Raw genomic sequence first — 25953 nt, 5'->3', positions numbered from 1 at the left:
AAACACAGACAAATCTCAATCTCAAAGAAAGCAGAAGATAACAGAAACTAAAACAAAACATGAGTCAAAGGGGAAAACAAATAATAATATACTAAATTTTAACGCAACTTCATCTGCTGTCCACTTTCCAATTCACTTTTATCTGACCCCAAACTCCCAAACCAAACACTGCTATTGAGTCAGTTCCAACTCATAGTGGCCCTATAGGACAGGGTAGAACTGCCCCTGTGAGTTTCCAAGACTAAATGTTTACTGGGGTAGGAAGTCCTTTCTCCCGTCGAGCAGCTGGTCATTTCAAACTGCTAACCAACATGGAACCCCTATGCCACTTGGGCTCCTGATGATAAACATTGTTAAGGACAGTGGTCAAGGGTCCTTGAGAATTCAATAAAGGCTTAATCTGAATGGGGACTCTGCAAATGGACTTTGGGCTTTCGCTGTCATCCACAGCCTTCTGCAAACCAGGTGAAAAGAACTTAAGCCCTATTACAATTCCCTCTTTTTTTCTTGGATTTTATTATTTACAATCCTTGAGTCACACGTGTGGGTGTGCTCCTTCTTTCCGTATGGACTCGGCTGACATCTCCCTTAGTTGGCTATTGTTTAAGGCAAGCCTTTAACCAATACACATGGATGGGGCCTCCAATGAAGGCCCTCTGGCCGTGGGCCAGGAGTATGAATAATGTTGCTAGTATGCAGAGTGCAGTGGAAAGTGAATGGTTGCAGAACCAGTTAGATTACAATCAAACACCTTATCATTGGAACTCCCTTTGACTCATGTAAATTTGCTCTGTTTTTTCATATTTCCTGTTTGCTTTTTCCATTGAGGCTTTTCTAGTTTATTTTGTTATTGTTGTTGGTTTGTTTGGGGTATTTTTAGCTGTGTGTGTGTGTGTGTGTGTGTGTGTGTGTGTGTGTTCTAGCCTATGACATCCAGGAGGGATAAATCTACAGAGATAGTAACAACATTAATGGCTTATTGGGGGTGGGGGAAGAAGTTGGAAGGAAATGGGGAACTGGCAGCAATGAGTACAAGAAGGAAGAAAATGTGCAGAAAGTGATTGTACAACTCTTTTTGAGATGATCTATTGAAATGCGTGATATATGAATTATATGTCAATAAAACTATTTTTTAAATACAAGAGTTTAAGACCTCAAACACTATTCTCTTCGACCAGGCACCGTGTGGTTTTCTTCTCCATACTTTGCTTTAGCACCCGTCTCTTCAGCAATCACTTCATGAGGGCAAGTATTAGCAGGACCACAGCGTAAGAACTAATTGTCCCTAGATTCGAGCTTACGATTAAGTGTGAGCTCAAAGTCTATTTGTTTATCTGTCACTTATATCCCTGGTCTATTTTAGAGGCATCATGGTAAGCTTGCTGAGAAATTAGTTAAGTAAACTCCCAGAGACAATTGGTAATTCTAACAAGAGAATCATATATCTAGCCAACAGTATAGGATTTAATGTACTATCGAGAAAAGGAAAATAGACATCTTGTGGAAAACTCTTTAGACTAAAACACATGGGATGACCACTTATACAGGTTAAAAACTTAAGTAACGGAACACTCTAAGAAATCAGTGTTAGACATAGGCAGGTTTTTTTATAATGCTGATTGATTCACTGAAGCAAAACTGTGTGTGGGACTAAGACATGTCACAAAAATCAAAGAAAGTGCATAGTAATCTTAAGTTATCAATTATTGAGCAAGCTCAAAAACAAGAGATTCGAACCCAAGTTTACTATCTTCCAAAATTATGACTTCTGCTTCTTCTCACACTAGGGTGTGTCTCCTTTACCTACAAAGGAGTTCCATTTCTAGTCTGAAACAGGTGTGTTTTAGGGAAAGTACAGTTCCCTAGGTGGGATTTCCAAATCAAATCATCCTGGTGTCTTCTGTGAAGGATTCCATATACCTCAAGAATCTAAAATCTAAACTCTAGGTAGCCTACAGCCTGGGTTACAAATCTTTCTGAAAGCAGCCTGCCTCGTCCTCCCACAGAGTAGCTTGTGGTTTTGGACCACCAATTTGTCGTTAGCAGCCCAGTGATCAACCCACTGCAAAGCCAGGGAACCTTTAGAACATAAAGTCTTGTCTAACTTTCAAATTTCAGCATCTCCTCAAGCCCGGTCTAAAATTGTCTCCATCCTTGTGCGCTGCGGGGCACCTAGGTGGAGAGAATGCATCTATGTAACCCTGTCTTCCTCCACACCCTGGTCTGCAGACCATCTAGTGCCCACTGTTCAGTTACCCTTTACCCCAACAGAGGTTTCTGTAGCTGAGGGCCCCTACAGGCCCTCTGTCTAACTAGGTTGTTTTCCTCTACCTCACTCATAGTTGGCCCAAGCTAATTTGTCAGTGAATTGCCTCTGTTTTAGCGTACGTCACCTTCATCGAATTTCTAAAACCTTTACATCTGGCTTCGTTTTGCCAGAGAACCCATATCCTCAGTGTAGCCCCCATCGTTCCCTAGCGTGCTTCTGCACCACTGCAGACGTGTCATCTGGAGAAAGATTGGCGACTTTCTTTCTTTTTCCAAGGCCTCTGCACCTGCGGCATCCACCAGCCACCAGGCACCTTGGTCCAGATGGAGACAGTGAACGTGGCTGAGCTCAGTGCAGGGCCAAGTCCTCCAGTTCTATTGTCAGCTCTTTCTTCTACCCTCTTCTCTCTCTGTAACTCATCTCGTTGATACTCTTCAGTTGAGTGGTCTTTGAGAATCTTTTTCTTCGCAGCTCCAAAAATCTTTTAAACCCACCTGAAAGCCAACTGACATCGTTCCCCAGGGCCCATTCAGGTACTGTGTCTCCCTGTGTTGTTTCCTTCTACCTCACTCATAGTTTTCCCCAAGCTAATTCTGGGACTCAGAATACTCTGCATTTGTTTTCATGTATAAACCAAATAAGAATAATAAAGTCCATTTAGGCTCCTAGTAACCCTTTGCCGAGTTCTTGAGGTTATACATTTTTATAAGAGGAGGACAGCCCTCTCTCCCAAGAGCACTAGCAGGTCTGACCTACGACTGTTCAACGTGTATTCAATGGCGCCCCCCAGAGAGCTTGCGTTTACAAAAAAAGTGTGTGGGGGGGATATATATGGATGCAACAAACCTTTCTTTCATCCCTCAGCAGAGGAAATAGTTCATTGCTGCTTTATAGAGATCAGGTTTTATGTCTTTTTATTTGGCTGTCCCAGCTGGACATGGCTACGTGCTCATGATGTCAAAATGAGAAGTGCTGTCGCCCTGGCAAAGAGGCGATCTCCTTTTCCTCCTGGTGAGCGCTGGACAAGGAGTCCTAGGAGAGACCGAGGTTGGAGTTGGGTCCCTTCTGCTTCCAAAAGAGAGGCTCAAAGACTGCCACATGCAGATAGTGAGTTGGCAGCACATCTCTCCAAGTAGAGGTTGTCATTCTTGTCTGTGTAGAGTCTGGAAGTATTATCCAAAGGAAGCTAGTGATTACCATGTCTTTAATTAGGAAGCCCTAAGTCCTGCGTCCTACTTGTCATCAGCAATTCCACATAGGGCCTTGTCTTTAAAGTCACAACTTGGGGTTGACGTGACCTGTCCGAGCTCTCCAGCATAGATTCTCCCTGCAGCTCCTGAATTCTGTGTGAGGGAATTTCATACTACCTTTCAGAGGGGTTTCTTCCTTTGCAGATGTAGATGGTTGACCTTTTTATAGATGTCTTACAAAGTTCTTCAAATTTTTTAAAGAATGTTAAGGGCTATTTCAACATGCATTGCCGAATTTCACAGAATGAATTATATTCCCCACTCGACCTTGTTTAGGGAATATGCCATCATTTGGAAAGCAACGGTGCCTAGGTTTGAATATTTTAATCTTCCTGGGTTTAAGGAGCAAGTTACGGATTGAGTCAAGGTAGAAAACTCATTGGCATACGCTAGAATTTAGGGGATTTATTCAGATTAACAATAGAATAAAATTTGCCTAAATTTATACATCATGAATATCCCTCTTAAGCAAAGCAAAGTATTAATCCCATTGCATTTGATCAAAGTGCCCAGCTGAAACCAGGATGTTGAGTTCTGACCAGTAAGATGACAAGAACAGACTTGTGGTTTACAGTCAAGCATTACTTCAAACCTTGATTCTATGCCTCTGAGAGCAGAAACCTTTGCAACAATTAACTCCGCTTCTTTGACCCTCAGTTTCCCTCTTTCTAAATTGGGTTCATAAGACTCGCTTTGTAGAACAGTTTGGAGGGCACGAGGCACCAGGTGAAGAAGCACAAGTACAGAGGATGGAGTCACAGGAGTCTCAACAAAGAATTAAATTGCCTTAAAATATCAAGTCCATTCTACATTCACTATTGAAGTTCAAAGGCACCTCTTTTGAGGGAGGCGGTTAATAGGCCTATTTCACTAATATTTTTTGTGCCTTTTTAGAAATCATTTTATTGGGGGCTCGTACAATTCTTATCACTATCCATACATACATCCATTGTGTCAAGCACATATGTACATTTGTTGCCATCATCATTCTCAAAACATTTGCCTTCCACTTGAGCCCTTAATAACAGCTGCTCATTTTCCCCCTCCTTCCCCACTCCCCCACCTCATGAACCCTTCATCATTCATAAATTATTATTATTTTGTCATATGTTACACTGTCCGACGTCTCCCCTGCCCTCTTCTCTACTGTCCATCCCCCAGGGAGGAAGCTATATGTAGATTCTTGTAATCGGTTTCCCCTTTCTACACCACATTCCCTCCACCCTCCAGGCATCGCCACTCTCACCACTGGTCCTAGAGGAGTCATGTGCCCTGGATCCCATGTGTTTCCAGTTGCTATCAGTTCCAATGTACATTTCACTAGTAATTTACCTAGAATTTCTACTTCAGCCTAGTTCCAACTTTTGTCCTTCAAATGTTATACATTTGGTGCACATTAATGGCATTTAGTACAATCACTTTCCTACAAACTGTAACATAGCGCATAAGCCACTCCACTTAGTCTAGTCTCCATGGCCTAACCGTTGGCTTCCTTGATCACCATCGTCTTTCAGATTATAACTTTTTAACTTTTCCACATAGGGGATATCAGTGTCTTCTCCCCCTGATGTTGAAAAATATTGGTACCAAAAGATCATATGAACTTGCTGACAGATCTCCAATGCTTCACTTCTCTTTTGAAATCAGGCCTCAGAAGTCTCTAGAAACAGAGGAGCCTCTCTACTGGCCAGGCCAGGACACAGCCTCGTAGCTGCTATTCGAAGCCAACACCAACACGAGTCGTTGCCACTGGGTATGTATCATGCTTCTGTGCACCTCTGGCTAGCCTTGTTTGTCTTGCCCTGGATCTTTTAACTTTCAACTTTCTTTTTTATGGTACTGTCTTGTCTCCTTACCCTTTGCTTTCAACCTCCTCTTTATCCCTTTTCTCTTTCCCCTTCCTGAACACACTGTCTTGCTCTTTTCCCTTTTTTCTGATTTCTACATTCTCTTCCCAACCTGACTCCCCCTTGACTTTATTCCCAGGCATAGATTTGTTAACTCGATTCAGAAGAGCATAATTCAAATGAGGTGATGCATGTCGTCGTGGTCAGATATGCAGTTTGACTTATATTTCTCTTTTCCATAGATAAATGGAAAAACTTTTCTCATAGTCTTCACCCCTTACCCTAGCCACCCCTCCTTCCAAAATACATGCCACGGGTATCCAGGGAAATGAGGGGGAAGAGTTATAAAATGGATTCTGGTATTTCCATTATCCTGCTGGGAAATTAACTCATGGCCATCCATGCTTGTCACTGGTCAGAAAAAAAATATTTCTTTGAACTCATAAAGAATTGTGGCACAATGATCAAGAAAACGTAGAACAAAAACACGACTCCCTGGAGAGCCATTTTATTATCGACCATATGTCCACACCGGGATGAGTTCACCCCCAGGTACATTCCTAGGTATTAAGGATGATGGGCTTGCCGCTGAATCACTTTCAGTCTGATCTTTTTTAAAATAGTAATGTGATTATGTGATAAGAAAAAGAAAACTCAGCACTAGAACTGAAGGTGATGACACAACTCATTTTAAGGCGATTTAATCATTGGGGGAAAATAGAAAATGTTCTGAAATCGATTGTGGTATTGATTGTACAATTCTTGATATGACTGAACTGTTGAATTGGGTGAGAAGTGGATTAAGCATCAATAAAACTGTTAAATAAAAACCCCGAAATAAAAAAAAAAAGGAAAACTCTCAACCACTTACATTTTTTAAAATGAGTATACTACCTGCCTTTAAAACTGCGACATGAATCTTGATAACAAGTCAAGTAACTATTTTCTAATCGTCAGAGAAATTATCTCTGGATGGAAGACTCAACCACAACTCTGCATATTTGTCTGTTTCAGCATATAATGACAAGATTGTGGCATTTCTGCGCCAGCCAAACATTTTTGAGATGCTGCAAGAGCGTCAGCCAAGTCTGGCCAGAAACCATGCACTCAGGTAGGGGCGCATTCTTTATCCCTGTAATCCTAAGCCTCTCCAGCTATTAATCCTGGTACAAAAGTGTCTCTGTGGAAGAAGAGCTAAAGCTGATGATGCACTTTATTTATCCATTTCGATTCTAAGTGGAATTTTCAACTGGAAGTACCCCAAGGTTCTCAGGTTCTGTAAACTGGCACGATCAGGAAGTCATACTGTCAGGTTAAAAATCAATTGCCATTGAGTCTGAATCATGGCATCTCCATGTTGTTCAGAACAGCACTGTGCTCCACGGGGTTTTCAATGGCTGAATCTTCAGTAGGAGATTGCCAGACTCAATCACCAGACCTTCCCTCCTCTGGGGGCACTAGAACCACCGATCTTTCAGTTAGCTACAAGCAAGTTGACATTTTTGCACCACCCAGACACACCCATGGTCATATTGCATATTATTTTTATGCTGCTGATATGATTTGCATAAATTGTAGGCAGCATAAATAGGAAGAAAAATATTTTTCATAGAAAAAAATTATGCAAAAAATATGCTTTTTACATTCCTGAAATGCAATTGCTGAGTATGTTGTTAGATAACCGTGCGAAAACGTAAACCAACCAGCAAGAAGAAAGGGTCGTATTGAGTGATCTTTATTGAGTATCTGTGATACCCTGGATCACTCTGCATGAGAAATAACAACCCAACATGATGAAAAGAGAAGATACCTTTGAATTTAAATCCTGGTTTCTCAACAAGAGTCTCAAAGATTTCGCTCCCTCCACTTATCACCCAAACTTCCCAAACTAGATCCCACGGTCTCTTGAGTTTGAATTCTTGCTCCACTACTTATGATCCAGATCAACGCATGCTCTTCAAGCTGTATGTTCAGTCCCCAGTATCACTGCAATGGGCCATGATATGGCCATGACTCACAGGTTTAAATGGGACGTGTGCCCAAAGATGGGGCAATGGCTGCCTCTGATCCCCTTTGCTGCCCTCCTTGGGTTCTCACTGACATCTCCACATTGACTTTCTCAACGAACCGCTAATGCCTTAAACAGTGTCTTGGCCATTAAAATCCTTGCTAACCTCTCCAGGAGGGATTGCTTACTGTCTTCCCCCTCCACAACCATTTCACCGACACCTCTTTGCTGTGTGGTCTTATTCTGAATAAATTGAAACCACCATCCCCCAACTTCCCTTTGTCCCAACACCACCCTCTTCCTTCACACGTTTAGCTCCCTATCTTTTCTCTCTTCCACTCTTTCCTGCGATGGTCCAGGTTTCGGTCTTCCTCGTTTCTCTTCTGGGCATTAGGAGGAAATGGTAGAAGCGACTCTATCTTCGCTGTGTCCCAATCACAGTTGCCTTCTTAAACCATAGCTCAAATTATGCCACTTCTGCCCCAAACCCCCTTGATTCCAAATGGATTGAAATAAAATCCATATTTTTAAACACAATTTCCGAAGTTGCCAAAGCCTTGTCCTAACCTGACACTCCATCCTGTTTCTAGTATTTTTTTTTTAACTCTTCAACGTCTTCTACCTCCTCCAAGGTGATTTTACTCTGTGCCTTCACGTTAACTAAAATGACTCCTCTCCTAAGGACATCTCCTTTTGTTTTAAAAGTGCTCCCTCCTTGGCAGAGACTGGGCGAGTCAGGCTGGCTCAGTGATCCTTCTACCTTCCTGTAATAGCAGGCTTCCCTTCACCTCCAGGCTTGCAGTCCCTGGTGACAGAAACCAAGTACTTGCTTTAGCTGAAAGGTAGAGAGGCACCCACAGGCACTTGGAAGAAAGGTCTGGTGAGCTACTTCTGAAAGACCAGCCATCGAAAACCCTATTTCAAACAGGTCTGTCTCGACATACATGGAGTCTCCATGAATCAAAGTCAATTTGATAGAGACTGGAGTCATCGCAGGTAGTATCCCCTTTTCTCTGGCTCCCTACACCTCTGCATGCTCTTCACAGCAGGAACTATATTTTCCATTTCTTTGTACTCTTTGCCCTCAAACTTGGCTCTTAATTTTGAACATACTCCCCACAATCCATTGTCATCAAGTGAATTCCTACCCATAGTGACCCAATAAACAAGAGTGGAACTAACTGCCGATAGGCTTCCATTGTGGTAAATATTTGTACATACGCAGATTGCCAAGTCGTCCTCCCACCGTAAGGGTGGTAGGTTCCAACCACTGACCCTTCTGTTAGCAGCCAAACGCATCGGCACTGCACCGCTAGCACTTCTCCATTGTCGCGTCCACGGATGTTTGATCCGTAGTTAAAAAGTCCCTGTCCAGGTTTCCTTGTTGAGCCACCGAAGAAGCAATGGTGATGGCGACTCAGTGATGTGGATCCTTCATTCTCGCAACTGTTTGACTCCCATTACCTAAACATTTGGGGGATTTCCATGGGTCTTCATGGGAGTGACTTTAGCTATAGAGTTTCTGACACATTACTGCTTGTGACTTGTTTATTTTTCTAAATGTTACTGACTTCACCACTAAGTTATGCATGCACTGCTTACTTTTTGAAGAAATGTGAACTTATCACAGGCACCAGAGTTCCACTTAAATCACTTGGAAAGGACTAGACCAAAGCATGTGCATAGGTACAGATAAGAGCTCATGGTACATGGAATCCAGGAACCGGAAAGGGAGTAGTGATACCAGAAGGGTAGGGGACGGGGAAAGACAGTACTTCTCGTAGAGAATACATGAGAAGGAATGAGTCTTAGCTATGCTGTGTATAATATTTGAATCATGTCAAGAGGGAAAAAATAGTTAAGTTGCTTCAAATGAAAGTCATTTGTCCCTAAACTTACTTGAAATAATTCCCCAGGTTGGAATGAGGAGTTGTGGAAAGGTTCCCAAGTTGGAATGGGAGCTTGTGGGCAGTGTCAGAATATGCCGTGTAAAAGTTAACTGATAGCCGGGCGCATCCTGATCTGGACAACTGAGTCTCATCTCTTCCGGAGGTCCTCCTTGTGCCCGCATGGCTTTAAAGTTCTCCACCAGCCTTAGGCTGTCTCACTTTCCTAACACGGCGTCCAACCCAGTGTCCACACACAGCACAGTTCTCTAGGTGCCCTGTCCTGTGCAGGCCCACTCCTGACTGCCTTAGACAACCCAGGACCTAACACCTTGGCTTCTACTTGTGCGGAGGAGTCCAAGTGGCATTTTGGGTTAAACAGTGAGCTGCTGACCTCAAGGTTGGTGCTTCAAATCCACCAGCCACTCTCAGGACTAATGCTGAAGCTATCTGCTCCCATAGAGAGAGATAGTCTCCGGAGCCCCAGGAAACAGTTCTGCTCTGTTCTATTGGGTCACTGCGATTTAGAAATAACTTGAAGGTGGTTTGTTTGTTTGCTTTTTGGGGAGGGGGGCACTGTTTATACTTGTGTGAGTGTAAATAGAGGTCATTGTTTGCAGAGCATCATGTGAACTTGCATGAGAGCTTAGAATACTGGGAGACATTAGGCATCAGGACATTGCTTACACCACCATACTGAAAGAGAACAAAGGATTTTTAAAAAGGGATGCTTCTTTAGTTTCTTAGGGTTTTCTGGAGAAATAGAATCCGTTGGTTATATATAAACGCTGTTTTAATTTGACATCTGTAATTCCCGTTATAATTGAAACGATTCCGACTGGCCGCCCTCTGTGAGAGTTGAGTTTCCCCGGGAGTTTTCAAGACTGCAATCTTTACAGGAACCGATTGCCAGGTATTTCTCCTGCAGAACCTCTGGGTGGGTTCGAAACACCAAGCTTTAAGTTAACTGTTGTATCGCCTGGACTCCTACAGAGAGAAAGATTTTAAGAATTAATTTATTGAAATTGGGGCTGGGGGCAGGGGGCTGGTAATTCCAAGATTATAAGTCGGGCAAAACCCGAAAAATTCTGTGAGGAAGGGAGAGAAATTCTGTTAGAATGGATATCTAGAATCTGGATATCTAGAAACTGTTAGTGTTACTCATCGAAACCTTGAACTGATTGCATAAGGCCCATCCACATTCAGGATGGTAATGTGATCTGCTTAATGCACCTGGAGCTCTGGTTGTCACAGTGGGCTGCCAGTCACAAGGAGGGCCACAAATGAAGCTGTTGGCTCCCATAAAGGTTTGCAGTCTGAGAAACCAGCGGGCAGTTTTACCCTGTACCATAGGGTTACTGTAAGTCGGAATTGGCTCGATGACAGTGAATTTGATTTTTTTGATGCCAATAAGTCTGGTCACATACACACACTTCATAACAGCAGGCAGGCTAGTTGACCAAACACCTAGCCCAGTTGACATAAACTCACACGTAGCTGATTTGTTCATATGCGAGTCTCATTTTCTTTTCCACATTATTCCAGGGAGAAAATCCATTATATTCGGACTGAGGGTAATCATGGGCTGGAAAAGTTGTCCTGTGATGCAGATCTAGTGATTTTACTGAGGTAAGGGGCTAAGCCAGAGCCGTTTGCGAAACAGCATCAGGAAAGCATCTCCGGTGGGCGGTTCTCCTGCAGCACAGCCCCAGCCACAGGGCTGGGAGGGAAGCGCCTGCATGGGGTTAACGCTGACGTAGACTTCCCACGCTTGCTTCCCACACGTGTTGCATTGAAAACTGAGTTCTCGATAACTCCACATAGTACTTGACAGAATCTTTTGCCTAGGGGTTGTCAATGATTTCAGCACACTGAGAATCCGCTTCTTTTCAAATCTGATGTTTTTGGCTGCTTTGTTACTGCTGTTGCCTTCCTGCCTAAACACTTCCTGCTGGCCAAAGAACTAACTTAATTTTTGTTTCTTTTGCAGTCTCTTTGAAGAAGAGATTATGTCCTATGTCCCCCTGCAGGCTGCCTTCCACCCTGGGTACAGTTTCTCTCCCCGCTGTTCACCCTGTTCCTCACCTCAGAACTCCCCAGGTAACCTGCGCAGTTGGCATAAATGTTCTGAATGATGCAAACGCTTAATGACCAAGGTCATTACCTTCGGTCAGATCTGTCTCTCCAAAGTGGATGCAGATATTGGAGAGTTGCCCTCTTGGCTAGCTGGTGTCATTACAATGTGATAAACTGTAATTCCCCTATAACTCAAGCTAAAAAGAGGTTAGTCCGAAAACTCTACGAACTCCTACGCAAGGGAGAAGGACACTCCCACTCCACCTCATTGCCACAGGGAGCATGTACATGGACCTCCACCCTCCATCCTTCTGTATCCTATTCTGCCATCAATCCTTCCTCCCATCGTGCAAAGCTGTTCTTCTAGGTCTGATAATCCACACACACCTCACAGCCAATACTCACAACGAAAGCAGTTCATTAGGGAAGTTAGGCTTTCTACTCCTGAAAAGAGTTGATGAGGCAGATTTTTTTCCAGTCATATTTTGAGTGCCTTTTAAGTTAAGAAGCATACCCTTTTTTTTTTTTACATCAAACAATGTTCTGCTGGTATCCATAAGGCTTTCCGTGAGTAATCTCTTGGAAGTAGACGACATATTCCTTCTTCTGAGTCTGTTCTTAGTCTGGAAAATTCAGTGAAGCCTAGTCACCATGGATGACCTGCTGGTGTTAAAATACCAATGTAATGCTGCTACCACCACACGAGTGATTTTCTCAGCAGCTTAGCAACACACAGACCTCTGGTGGTAGATGCGGAGGTGGGGGGGTGGGGGGGCAGGGGGATGCCTGCCTGGACATTAGGTGCCTTAGCTTGGAATCACGACCTCGTCTCCGTGTGGAAGGTGGAAGGACAGTCTGTCACTCTCACACTACTCTGCAGATCATTCATTGTAAAGGTGTATTTCCACTCCTCTGTGAAGAAAATCTAAAGAAACTCAATCACATTTTTCTGGGAAGCTTACTTCCCCCTCTACTAATATTTCCAACTGGATGCTTCCATCAAGCTTCCGACACCCGGTGTCCCTCCCTCTGTCACAGCTAACGGCCTCCTTTCTTGCTTGGCTGAAATCATTGAAGTGTCTGCTTTTTATTTTTTAATCACCTTATTGGGGACTCATACAACTCTTTTCATAATCCATACATACATCAATTGTCTAAACCACATTTGTACATTCATTACCCTCATCATTCTCAAAACATTTGCTCTCCACATAAGCCTCTGGCATCAGCTCATCATTTTTTCCACCTCCCTTCCTGCTCCCCTCTCCCTCATGAACCCTTGCTAATTTATAAATTATTATTAGGTTGTCATATCTTATACTGTCCAATGTCTCCCTTAACCCACTTTTCTGTTGTCTGTCCCCCACGGAGGAGGTTATATGTAATCATTTCCCCTTTTCCAATCCACCTACCCTCCACCATCCCGGTATCGCCATTCTCACCACTGGTCCTGAAGGGGTCATCTGTCCTGGTTTCCCTGTGTTTCTAGTTCCTATCTGTACCTAGTGTATATCCTCTGGTCTAGCCAATTCCTATCTGTGCCTAGTGTACATCCTCTAGTCTAGCCGGATTTGTAAGGTAGAATTGGGATCACACTAGTGGAGGGGAGGAAGCACTTAAGAACTAGAGGGAAGTTGTATGTTTTATCGTTGCTACACTGCACTGTGACTGGCTCATCTCCTCCCCATGACCCTTCTGTAAAGGGGTGTTCAGTTGCCTACAGATGGGCTTTCGGTCCCCACTTCGCACTTCCCCTCATTCACAATGATATGATTTTTGTTCTTTGATGCCTGATAGTTGATCCCTTCTGCTGAGTCCTGCCTTTTAAGTGCCTGCTATCAAACCTACAAGCTTATCAAACTTCAACCCATTTCCTTCACCGCTTTAGAATAGAGGGGATGACTACCCTCAGGTCCCTATGATCTTCTGTCACCAACCAAAAAATGAGTCCTCGTGGCTTCTCCTGATCTTTCAGCAGCATGTGATACTATGAACTCTCTCCCCCTTACGTGACTGCGTCAGTTCCCTTCTATAGTGTCACTCTAGCATCTTCTCTGTTTTCCTGGCATGATTGTAGGCTCCTCCTCCTCCTCTGTGTCCCATCCCCAAGACTCAGTGCTAGGCTTTCTTCTTTTCTCTCTCAAACGGTTTCTCCCCTTTCTAACAACCAAAGACACTGCCATACCGGAGCTAACTCATGACCTTCCTGGGCAAATTTGTTCTTCCGAGCTTCACATCTTGCGGTCACAAAAATCTATCTAGTTATAAAAATCAGAAACCTATCTTTTCCTCACTATCTCTAGCCAATCCATTGCCTCTCAAATATAGCTCCCAGCTGTCCCTGTCCACTTTGCCTCACCAGTACCAACTGATACCCTGCTAATCCCCTTTGAACTCCCGCGGTGCCCCATGGCCCTCTTAAGTTTGCTCTTTCTGCCGCAGAAAAATTAGTGGTATAACTCAAGTTGCATCCTATCAGTCCCTGTATAATGTCTTCCTATTGCTCTTCAGATGAAGCAATTTTTAACAATTTTCAGTGCACCTTATCCTGCCTGCTACCCATATCTCACGCCTGGTTTTGTACCAAGTTGCCCCTCGTGCATTGTGCTGCAGACAAAATTAGAACACCACTTCCCACACTGCACGTGTTGATTCTCAAGCTGGCTTGCTCTTGGTCCTGCACATCTCTTCTCTTAGATTAACTGGAAGCCTTCAGTGTAACTCTCACCTACCCATTCCTCAGATCTTCCTCAGGGAAGCTTTCCCACACTTGGCCATGATCTGTAATCTCAAAGACCTGATTCCTTTCCTTCATGGGTACCAATTATCCCAGCTTGTAATTATAGTTATTTTTTGTCACAATAAGCTAACTGATAAACTCGTAGTTTATCGGTACTTGTCTCCCTAGATTGTGAGTTTAGTGCCTGGAATATAGTGGGTCACTATTATATTCTAAATTTTATTATGATTACTTATGATCATTTTAAATTTTATGATGCAAGGTAATACAATAGACACCCTTAATGCTCTGGGACCTATGGAACAGGGGTGCTTACTTCAGTATTAATGTCAACGTAATTATAGAAATTTGATTACACATATATTATAGCTCCGGCTGTCATATTATAGTTACATTCCACTTTTTAATAGTTTTAGGAAATTGCCAGAGAAGCTCAGTCTCGTTTGATTTGAGGTAATTGTTTTAGATTATCTAAGCATGATGAAATCCAGAAAAAAGCTCACCAAGGCGTTATTAAGATAAATACAGCTTTCAGTAATTGGAGTGGAATATATAAATGTTGGTTCCCATCAAAATCATTTTGGTCTTTATTATATGATTTCTATGTATTATAAAATTAACCGAAAGAGTGATGGAAAACTATGAAGCTGCAGAAATGTCCCACTTGTCAGTTCTTCCTTCTCCTGTTCCTCCAATTGAAAAAACAATGTCGCTATGGTTTCTCTCTGCAGGCTTGCAGAGAGCCAGTGCAAGAGCACCTTCCCCATACCGGAGAGACTTTGAAGCCAAGCTCCGAAATTTCTACCGGAAGCTGGAAGCCAAAGGATTTGGGCAGGGTCCAGGGAAAATTAAGTGAGTGCCCCCGGGTCTGGCACAAAATTCAGGTGGTAGCACCTTCTGCCTTGTCATCTGTACCTTTGTAGCCATCTTTTGGAGACTAGCTAGCCTCCCGTGGTAGCTGCTGTGCTCACAGAAAAGTGGAAGGCAATTAGGAAGTGGGAAAGAATTGGAAGAAAGGAAGTTAAGAAATTAATTTAATTTGGGGAAAGGAAGAGAACAAGCAAGGAAAGTGCAGTAGGTTTCAGGCATCGCATATATAAAATCAGCGGTAGAGCTCAGAAAATAAAGAAGTGTAATCCAAATTTTATATTTGCCTTCACTTATTCCTGGGGTAAAAAGTAACTCATTTATCAAATGCGTGCACAATGTAACTTTAGTAGGGTCCAAAAAAATTGTTCACGGTTTTCCTTCTGAGTTTGTTGGTCTTACCGGTAAGTAGGTGTAAAACCTGAATTTGGGAATCCTGCTGAAGAGAGGTCACTATGAGTTCATCAAAAAGAATTTTTAATGAAACCCAAGACGATGAAAGTTGTCCGATTAGAAACGTATAGGTGTTTACTTTGCCGCCCCAAGGCCTAAAATGGTTGTGAAAAGAAGTTCCTGGCATTCCTCGTTCACACAGAATGTCAGCAGTGAGCCACAGAATCTCAGCCAAGAGCAGCACCTCTGGGCCCTTCCCTATGGTGACCGGGTGGCTTCCTCTCCTTCTAGGCTCATTATTCGTCGGGACCACTTGTTGGAGGGAACCTTCAATCAAGTGATGGCCTATTCCCGGAAAGAGCTCCAGCGGAACAAGCTTTACGTCACCTTTGTTGGAGAGGAGGGGTGAGGTGCCTTCTCTGTCATGGAGACACGTAGGTGAGGGCAGGCCAGGCCAGGGGCTGAGGATCGTGGCTGGTCATCTTCAAAAATGACCTGCGTGGTAGCTCCGAGCTTGTTTGCTCCAGGTGATGCTGGCCATGTCTCCCTGGCAGGATTCTCTCGCCAGGTGTTTTCAAGATTTGTTAGGTTTCACGGGTGGGAAATACCTCAGTTCTTGGCTTTGCAAGAGAAAGAATTCATGCCGGAGCTTGGTTTGTGATCCAAGTGGGATTTTATAAAGGATAGAAGGAGTTTCAGGTTTTATAGTCACAGAACAGGGGGAACCTCATGGGACTGTGCACCCACACATGGTGGCCGAGGCCAGAGAGAGAGAGAGAGAGAGAGAGAGAGAGAGAGAGAGAGAGAGAGAGAGAGAGAGAGAGAGAGAGAGATCGCAGCAGTGGAGCAGGAAGCAGAGAAGCAGCCAACGGGGAAAGGGCTGGTGGTCTCCAGGGCCTCAATTTGCAGCATGCCCCTTAGACATCCCTGCTTCTCACTACCTGACAGATTCACGTTTCAAAATCTTCCAAAAACTAAAATTATAAACATGTGCTAGAGATTGACACCACATATCCAGAGTCAGCCAAAAGCTCAGTCCAAAGTCACAGGGTATTAATTTTTTCACACACAAAAATAACTTTTAGAGGAAACTAAAACCTTTTATTCAATTTTAGAACTTTCATAGAAAAATATTGCAACTGTGGAAAACAAGCTTTCCTGGCAGGATAGAGCTGAATAAACTTGGAAGCTTTTCCAGTTCACACACAGACAGACACACACACACACACACACACACACACACAAATACACATATGCATCCAGTCACAGGAAATTCCTTTACGCTACCCCACATACTCAACTTCCTCTTTTGGATGGGGCCACTGTGTGTTTTATTCCATAAAGGTGATGTGGTTGAAAAAAGAGCTAAGAGACCAGTGTGAGGCGGTTGAAAAAAGGGTTCGGAACCGCGATGGTGGGAAGAGCCCCTGCACAGATATCTGCAAGCCCGTGCTGAGCCCCGTCCTGTGCTTCCTTTGCAGACTGGACTACAGCGGTCCCTCGCGAGAGTTCTTCTTCCTGCTCTCCCAGGAGCTCTTCAACCCTTATTACGGGCTCTTCGAGTACTCCGCAAACGACACGTACACCGTGCAGATCAGCCCCATGTCGGCCTTTGTGGAGAGCCACCTCGAATGGTAAGACATCTGATTTTGCTTTCTGATGCTTGAAAGATACCATTCTCTCGGAGTCAGAAGTCATGAGCATTTCTCGGGGGCTTACCATGTCCAAAGCAGTGGCCAGCCTATCAAGAGCCCTATGAGGAGCATCAGGCAGGAAGATCTGTTCATCTTCACTTAGAATACTAAAGAAATGACCACAGGCTCCGAGAACATATCAAAGGCAAACTTCTGTGAGAGCAATTGGCCGTGGAGAGGACAATGAGGTTAGTAGATAGATATGCTGTACATGAATTATGCTACTAAAATCATAAGAGTCCCCAATGGAGGATTTGGGGAGCACTTGGGGCTTTGAAATACTTTGACCTTGGACTAATGACTCGATCTTGAACTTGAATTGGAGTTAAGGCACATGGGAGGAGAAGGGACACCAACATCAGTTTCTGAAACATAAGATTGTTGGGTCAGATAATCTCTCAAGCGAATATAATGAGTTGAATTATGTGTTTCCCCCCTCCCCTTAAATATGAGTTGTAAATCCTATTCTCTATGCCTATGATTAACATCCCATTTGGAGATGAGTTGTCTTTCTTATATTCATGAGAGAATTAAGAATATATTTTGAGTCAATCTCTTAAAAACTATAAAGGTGGGAGGATGAGAGGGACACATGCCAAGACACTTGAAGGTCACCCGGGAGCCACAGCTCAAAGCCAGAGCCTTCCTCTGGGGACAACAGAGAGAAAGCCTTACCCTGGAGCTGGCACCTGCGTGCGGACTGCTGACCTAACCTGTGAGAAGATCACACTCCATTTGTTGAAGTCACGCACTTGGGCTTTTCCTGTTACAGCAGTGCTGGATAACTAACACAGACCTTCCTTCTGACTGGAAAATCCTCTCTCTCTGTTTCTACTACTTCTTACCCCTCTATTGGGTACAGATTGGTGGGCAATACCTCATATGTATGTACTAGAACTCTCCAGTCAGCTGCTCAGAACATCCAGGATGCAACGACTTTGGGGTTTCACCACCACACCCTTGGTTGGAAAGTCACCCCTGCTCTCAGCACAGAAGCTCCTGCTTTGAGTCCCAGACACTGTCACTGTGGATTCCTCTCTGAAATTATTCATTAGCATGTGTTGCTTGTGAGTCAAGCTTCTGGGTGGTACCTGGGATCTGGTGGACTTTGCGAACAAGTCCTTGTAATGTGGTTTTACATTAGCCTTGTGTGACGTTTGTAGGTATTGTGTCTGCCCTCTATCTGCAAACACACTTGACTCTGGACTTCTTCAGCTTGGACAGGAGTGTGTCTATATCAAGCTTTGGATATAAATGCTGAAACAGAAGTTAGCCCGTATCTTTCCTCTCCCTCTGACCTGCCATTAAGTTGAAAACAGAGGCCGTGACGCAGCACTGCCGGCAGTGGGGAGCTGGAGAAGCAAAGTGCCGTAGAGGGAGGAGTTTGTGAACCTGACATCTGAATGGCAGCGGGGTGACTCAGGTCACATTCAAGCAGGCTCTCCATCCCAAAGTAGAGAGACCTATCGCCCTTAGCACAAGGATATGGATCGTCAGATCCACAGTTCAAATGCATCAAATCTTCCTTATTCTTCCTTTATGATTGTTCATCTTCTCCTATATATGCAATTATATTTAATAACACACAAATAATCTCATGAGGCTCAAGGTAGGGGCAGAGAGAGAAGTCAGTGACTATTATAAAGAGAGGGAGAAATGACATGTCAAGGAGCAAACATACAGGTAAGAATATAAAAACATGAGAGGCAGAGTTGACTTATGGGCACAGAGCGTAGCCTCCAGGATACTGGTGGGAAGTGAGACCGGAGATTTGGGTTTTTTCAATTAACCCTTGCCAGTGTGAAGAGAAACAAGTTTTCTGAGTGAGACTGGAAGCAGGGAGACCATTCTTAAGGCTTGCTATGTTGAGGAGAGAGAGAAAACGAGTCACCACCAAGGTTGAGTCAGTGTCTCGGAGAAGAAAGCATTTATGACTGGGACATTTTAAAGGGAGAAGCCGTTGACCTAGTTATCTCACTGATGGAATGTTAAGGTGAGTCACAAGTAGAATGTAGAATAAACCTAAGGTTTCTAATCATACACTGGGGTGATATGAAGTAGAGCCTGTGTAGAAGAAAGGTGAGAAACTCATTCTTTGACCCATAGAGTTCGCAGCTTCTGTGATACTGCATTAGCACATTTACATGCAACTGGGGTGATATAGACCTGGCTAGTGGAAGGGTCTTGGGATAGAAATTGAGATTTGAGAGACTCCAGCACAGACATGTAAGTCACGTGATGGGAGGAGAGGGGATAGTGAGGAGAGTTTAGGCACACCGAGGTGCACGGGACCACATGGATCCAGGAGGTACTGAAGGGCCCGACTACAGAAGTGTAGGCTGACAGAATGAGCCAATGTAGGTGGGAGCAGGATAGCTCCCAAGGAAGAATCAGCGGGCCTGAGGTGGTGTGAAGGAGATAGGATCATAAAATGAAGTCTGGGTGTGAAGTACACAACAAAAGATTGGGAGAGTGAAGTTTAGGCCTCCAGGAAAGGAGTGTTGAGGAGCTAAGTGCCGCAGGAGCTGCCCTTTGGAAGGTGGGTCAGTCGGGCAGAGGGAATTGCCCCGTGATATCAATAGAATTCAGCCACCTGGAGGAAACTTGGAAGAGAAGCATTTTTTGGACGCAGACACAAAATAAGGCACAGGCAAACCTAGGAGAAAGGCAAAGAAGCTCCTCTGTACCTCCTGCTTGAGCATGGCCTCACGGCGCTTTGCATCACTGATCAGGCCTCACCAGCTGCCCCACACCCACCGCTCACCCTAGCTAAGCTGCTGCTCACCCATTCTGGTGCGAAGGTGCTGAAGAGACTGCCTACGTGTGTCAGCAAGACTGTACTGCCTTGGGAAAGGAATGTAAGTGCTACAGGGCTATGGTGAGATTTAGCAAAATCTTCTAGGTGAATCCTTTATCAAGATCAAGAGCTTGAAGCTGCCTATCCTTGAGACACTAGTAAACTGCCATCTTCCTGGAGGACTTCACCCTCTTGTCAGTGTTTTGAGTTTGATCCCCTGAAGCACTTGCTCTGGATGAGGATGCTGGCCTATATACCTTCATCACATCGCAGGTCATTCTGAACCAATGGGCAGTCTAAGCAGCGCTATTTTCAATGAGCTTCCTTTCAGTGTCAACAGTGAATGGGAATTGCTGTTCGGCAGGCGAATGGGCCTCTCTTATTTGAACCCTGCCACCGAACAGTTCTGTTTCCCAGAGTCCTCCAAAACCAAACCAAACCCACTGTCACCGAGTCAATGCTGACTCATAGCGGCCTATGGGACAGGGTAGAACTGCTCCTGTGGGTTTCGGAGGCTGTAACCCTTTACAGGAGTAGAAAGTCCAATCTTTCTCCCATAGAGTGGCTAGTGGTTTTCAAACTACTAGCAGCCCAACTTGTGACCATTAGGCCAGCAAGACTCCTTTCCAGCACTTGGAAAAACCCAGGATGCTGAACAAGCACAGCCCTCCAGAGGATGCCCATCAAGAGTTAACCCTGCTCCGCACTGGTACCTTTGCTGGGAATCAAGACTTCAGCATTCCTAAGAGGAGTTGGCAGTTGCAGCCATGGCCAAGTGAACTTGAAGCTTCCCGTTTAATCTTCCTTTATTTGAACCACAAGTCCTTGTTGGGCTTAACCAGTGGGGACGGTGGTGGTTCAATGGTAGAGTGCTCTGCATGCATGTGAAACACCTGGATGTGATTCCTGACCGATGCACTTAACTTACAGCTACCATTCCCTGTCAGTGGTGGACTGCACGTTGCTAGGATGTTAAAACCGGTTGCTATAAAGGGTTTACCCTGGTGGCAGAGTGGATTCTGTGTTGGGCTGCACAGGGTCAGAAGTTCCAAACTATGAGCTAACTACAGGAGAAAAAAAGAGACTCCATACCTGTAAAGATTTACAGCCTCAGAAATCCGGAGGGACAATGCTAGACTTCTATAGAGTTGCTATGAGTCAGAATCAACTCGACGGCTGTGAGCTTGCTCTTTCGGTTTTGTGAAGTTGAACAAGTTTCAGTGGACTTTCCAGTCTAAGATGGACCAGGAAGCTCCACAGAAACTTGGCAATGGCCTTTGAAATACCAGTCAATGAAAACTGCATGGATCACAATGGTCTGACATGCAACCAATCTTGGGGATAGCACAGGCTTGGACCACTTTTCCTTTTGTTGTCCATGAAGTCACCGTGTCTCAGATCCCATTTGATGAGTGCTAATAACAACCAAACAACAAGCCTGACATACTCCTCGTGTTCAGTTCTCTACTATGTGCCCTCTTGGTGCCTTGAGCCCATTGATTTATTTTTTTACAAAGAACACTCACAGGTTTGGGATTTTCAGTGCCCGTATGTATATTTAATGAGGAGTTCTGGTAGCATAGTGGTTATGAACCGGACTGCAATCTGCACGGTCACCAGTTTGAAGCCACCAGCTACTCTGCAAGATAGAGAGGTGGCATTCTGCTCTGTATAATGTGACAGCCTCAGAACCTACAGGGACAGTTCTACCCTGTCATAGGGTCATGTTGGCTTAGAGAGTCAGCCTCGACTACATGACAATGAGCTTGGTTTGGGGGTTTATGTGTTTTACAAAAGGGCTGGCCAGGTGGATCAAACATTGACATGCTAGTCATAAGGTTGGTCAATAGTTTGAAAACTGCTTATCAGGAGAAAGATGAGGCTTTCTGTTCCCATTAAGATTTACAGCCTCAGAAACCCAAAGGGGAAGTTCTATTTTTTGTTTTCCTATAGGACCACTCCTAGTCAGAATTAACGCAATGACAATGAGTTTGGCTTTTGGATATGCTTGTCCAGCTCTGTGCTAGGGAGGGCTCCTGCCTGGGTGGCATCTACTGGGTTCACTACACAACATGCCAGCAACAAGCATGTGGCCTGCCTGTCTAGAGGCCACGTTCCCATTGCTCCTGCAACCAACGAAGGGGATGGCCCAAAGCAGCCAGAGGCAGTGATATCGCTGGGAAAGAGCAGACAGCCCTGTGTGACGCCCCAAGGTGTTGGTCTGAAACTTTTCTGTACAGTGTTTCAGCAGAAATTCATGATTCTCATAAAAATCTCCCCGCCGTTAGTTGGATGGCACAGGCAGTGTGTCACTCGGGTCTCTGTGAGGGGAGCTGACTCGGTGGTTCCCAACAAAAGCGACAACTACAGAAATATATTTAATCTGCGTGGCGATCCTTCCGATGTGCTCTGCTCGGCACTGTCCTTACCCACTTTCAAGGGCACCAGGAATCACCTGGCTTCATCAGCACACTGCAAGCCCACGGGGTTGCTTTTCATGCTGGTGTTTCTATAGTCCCCAGTTTGGGGTCTTGTAACTACGATATTGTGATCATTCGTATTTGGGAACGGATGTCAAGAACTTGATAAAGAATGAAATAGTAATTAAAAGAAATAAGTGAGCAAAACGAAAGATTTCCACTCAATTGCTAATCATGTTATGATTCAATGTGGAAAGATTTTATGAAATGCTTTTGTAGTGGTTATGGAACCTAAGAAGTATTACAATAGCGCAATCTGACATGTTATTTACCACATACTATTCTATGATTAAAATTGATCATAGACATTATTCAAAATTAGTGGGAAAGAGCCAACACTGTCACTCTGAAGACTGAGGTGTGCCTGGCCCATGCCATGATATTCCAACAGCCTCCTATTCATGAAAAGCTGAGCGGTGAATACGGACGATGGCAGAGAATTGGTGCATTTGAATGATGATGGTGTTAAAGAACACAGACTATGCCATGGACGGCCACCCAAATAAACAAATCTGTCTTGGGAGAAATACAGCCATAATGTTCCTCAGAATGGAAGCTGGCAAGACTTCGCCGCATGTCTTTTAGACATGCTATCAAAATGAACCAGATACTCAAGGAAACGGCCTGGCACAGTGATGGAAACAACGTACTCACCCATAGCTGGCGATTGTGAAGACGCTGTAGGACGGAGTAGCATTCATGCTGTCGCACAGGGGAGGTAGGAGTACGAAGTGATTCCATAGCACCTCACACCAACAAGAAGGATGCTGTGCGGCCTGGCTAGGAAGGAGACCCATGAGGGGTGGAGGGTAACACCAGGCATTACCTAACTGGGGGGCCACAACTCTTGTGACACCTTTGGGTAAAATCAACAGTTCTCGCTGCTGATCTCACTGTAAGAGGGTACCATTTAAAACTGGCAAGGATGGTCGCAGATCCTGTGGGATGAACCCTCCTTTCTTCCTCAGACCACAGGACACTGTCTCATGCCATTCACCAGGGCGGCTGGGATCATGGTGATCATTTGTCACCCAAAGAGCATTCATTTAAAAAAATAAATAAATAAAGGAACCAAAGGATTGAAGTGTTATCATGGCCCCAACCTTTACTCTGCACAGCTGGACATTCCAGAGCAGTGGGGATCCTTTGACCAAAGGACAAGCCAGGACAGGATGTAATCTGGGAGGAGGAGAGAGATGTGTTCACACACGCCCACTCTGACCTCTTCCCCTCACACTGGAAACCAGTGGACCAGAAGTAAGCGCAGAGCAGGCAGTCGGCTGCAACGTCTCAACCAATACACCTGATTGAAGACATTGCTCGGGTGTGGCTGGAGAAGGCCTCTGTGCTCTAGTCAATGTGATCATTTACTCTGGTGCTGCTTCTCAGTCCCAGACTCTTCCCGGTTCTGTCGGACTCCCGGGGAGGAGATACGCTGTCAGAGCCCGGGGACTGGTGCGTCTCATTTTACACTAGCACAATGCCTACCACTTAAAGTTTCAAGTCAGACTTATTGAGAGTTAGGTGCAGGCAGGCATGTGTAGTGTGCTGCCCAGTAGACAGTAGATGGGGGCCGTTAAGATAAATTGAGTGGGCATTCCTTCCATCTGAACTAGCTGGCTCAAAGGTCAGACTTCTCTCTCCTGTTTCATTTCCCCCTGGTGCTCTACAGCCCTGGTGACGTCAGTAATAGATGCTCGAGCCCCTGACGTTTTGCATGCTCCAGGGTTGCTTGGGACGATGGAGAAGGCGGCTTGTTACTGGAGACTGTACACTGCTCATTCTGCCATGACCACATGTCCAATGTTCCCCTGGGGCTTTCTGAGGAACCTCAGACTCTGTGCGCTCCCCCAAGCTCCTCCTTTGTTGTCCCTACTTGAGACTCTCTTTCTCTTCTCTCTTTCTTTCTTTAAAATCATTTTATTGGGGGCTCTTACAGCTCATATCACAATCCATACATCCATTGTGTCAAGCACATTTGTACATTTGTTGCCATCATCCTTTTTAAAACATTTGCTTTCCACTTGAGCCCTTGGTATCAGCTCCTCATTTTTCCCCTCCTTTCCTCATGAACCCTTGATAAATTATATATTATTATTATTTTCATATCTTACTCTGACCACTGTCTCCCTTCACCCATGTTTCTGTTGTTCGTCCCCCTGGCAGGGGGGTGGGTGGTGGTGGTGGTTATACATTGATCATTGTGATCGTTTCTCCCTCTCTCCCCCCTACCCTCATGGTATTGCTACTCTAATTATTGTTCCTGAGCAGTTGATCTGTCCTGGATTCCCTGTGTTGAGAGCTCTTATCTGTACCCATGTATGTGCTGGTCTAGCCGGATTGGTTAGGTAGAGTTGGGGTCATGATAGTGGGGGGGTTTGTACATTAAAGAACTGGAAAATGATGGACTGTATTTTCACTGTAGCAATGGCTGAAAATCAAAAACTCTACTCCACATGGCATAGCAAATTTACCTACTGCTCTACTTGCCTACAATTCTAGAATGTCCCAAGTGTTGAGACATATTAATATGATAAATGTAGTGAAGATTCTTTATCACATGTTTAGTAAACTGAAAAAAAAAATCAATTTTCTTGTCTTCAGCCTCAAGGGATTTTCTAAAGTTGCTAGTGATTCCACTTTGTGAGATGAGAAATATCCCTGGTCTGACTCTTCAATAAATTACTTTTATGTTCACGGAGGACACATTCTGTTAACATAGCACGTGTTTCTTTAGCGTGACTTTGTCAAAGTTGTCGGTGGTAACAGAAAAATAACATCTCAACCAGTTGCTGTGGAAGCAGTTGCAGCCTCAGGATGACTTCACATGTGTCACAGTAGGATGACTCCACTGGGTTTCCAAAGCTGTGACGTTTCAGAAGCATAGCTCCACGCCTTCCTTCCAAAGCACTCCTGTGTGGGTTCAGGTTAAGCATGTAATGATTTGTGTCACCCAGCAATAGATACAGTAACAGTCACACCAGATAAAAGAGGGAAAGGTTAGAAAAATCTGTGCGTTCTGGAGCCCTTTCAGACGTCGCTCAAAAGGAAATGTTCTCATGAAGGCTTGCAGCTTCCCCACAAACCCAGAAATCAGGAATGGAGACATCAAGGGGATGAGCACTCACAACACTATTCATCCTCTGCTCTGCCATGGGTCAGCCCAGCCATAAATCAGACAGCATGCACCTCTTTCCAATATGGAAATCCATGGGCTCAGTTTCCATAGCAGCGGAGAAAATAGGTAGAAAATTATATCTGAACTTTTCATCTACCCACTAGAAAGATTGCCATTTCATAAACTGTATCTATTAACTGCCTTGACTACAGAAATATTAAAGTCCTCTAATTTTATGCTAATTTTATAAAGTACTCAAGTTTTATCATTTCATTATGATGATTCCACCTTCATTTGCATAGTGGTCAGATACTCAAATATCAGTACACTTTGCTATCAAGTTGACCCCATGTGTGTCAAAATGCAACTGTGCTTCATTAGGTTTTCATTGCCTCTTTTGTTCTACAGTGGATTACAGGCCTTTCGTGTGAGGCATTTCTGACAGCCAAGTATAGTAATCATTTCCACAGTGTCACTCCATTTATCTTTTTTGTCTTTGTTGTATGCGTATTTTCTGTTCCTCGGTAG

General features: G+C 44.4%; 1 protein-coding gene across 1 annotated transcript in view; it reads left to right on the top strand.

Annotated features, from left to right (window-relative positions):
* HECW1 (HECT, C2 and WW domain containing E3 ubiquitin protein ligase 1) overlaps positions 1 to 25953 on the top strand; it is a 246062-nt gene that overhangs the window by 163144 nt on the left and 56965 nt on the right. Inside the window, exons 15-21 of the mRNA XM_075557535.1 lie at positions 5167 to 5272; positions 6381 to 6477; positions 10806 to 10889; positions 11251 to 11360; positions 14808 to 14928; positions 15628 to 15741; positions 16818 to 16970. Of these exons, the coding sequence (XP_075413650.1) occupies positions 5167 to 5272; positions 6381 to 6477; positions 10806 to 10889; positions 11251 to 11360; positions 14808 to 14928; positions 15628 to 15741; positions 16818 to 16970 (785 nt within the window). The remainder of the gene's footprint in view (positions 1 to 5166; positions 5273 to 6380; positions 6478 to 10805; positions 10890 to 11250; positions 11361 to 14807; positions 14929 to 15627; positions 15742 to 16817; positions 16971 to 25953) is intronic.

This window comes from Tenrec ecaudatus, chromosome 9 (assembly GCF_050624435.1).
Source record: "Tenrec ecaudatus isolate mTenEca1 chromosome 9, mTenEca1.hap1, whole genome shotgun sequence".
NCBI lineage: Eukaryota > Metazoa > Chordata > Mammalia > Afrosoricida > Tenrecidae > Tenrec > Tenrec ecaudatus.
Note: the sequence above shows the minus strand (reverse complement) of the source record. Positions and strands in the feature narration are given on the sequence as shown.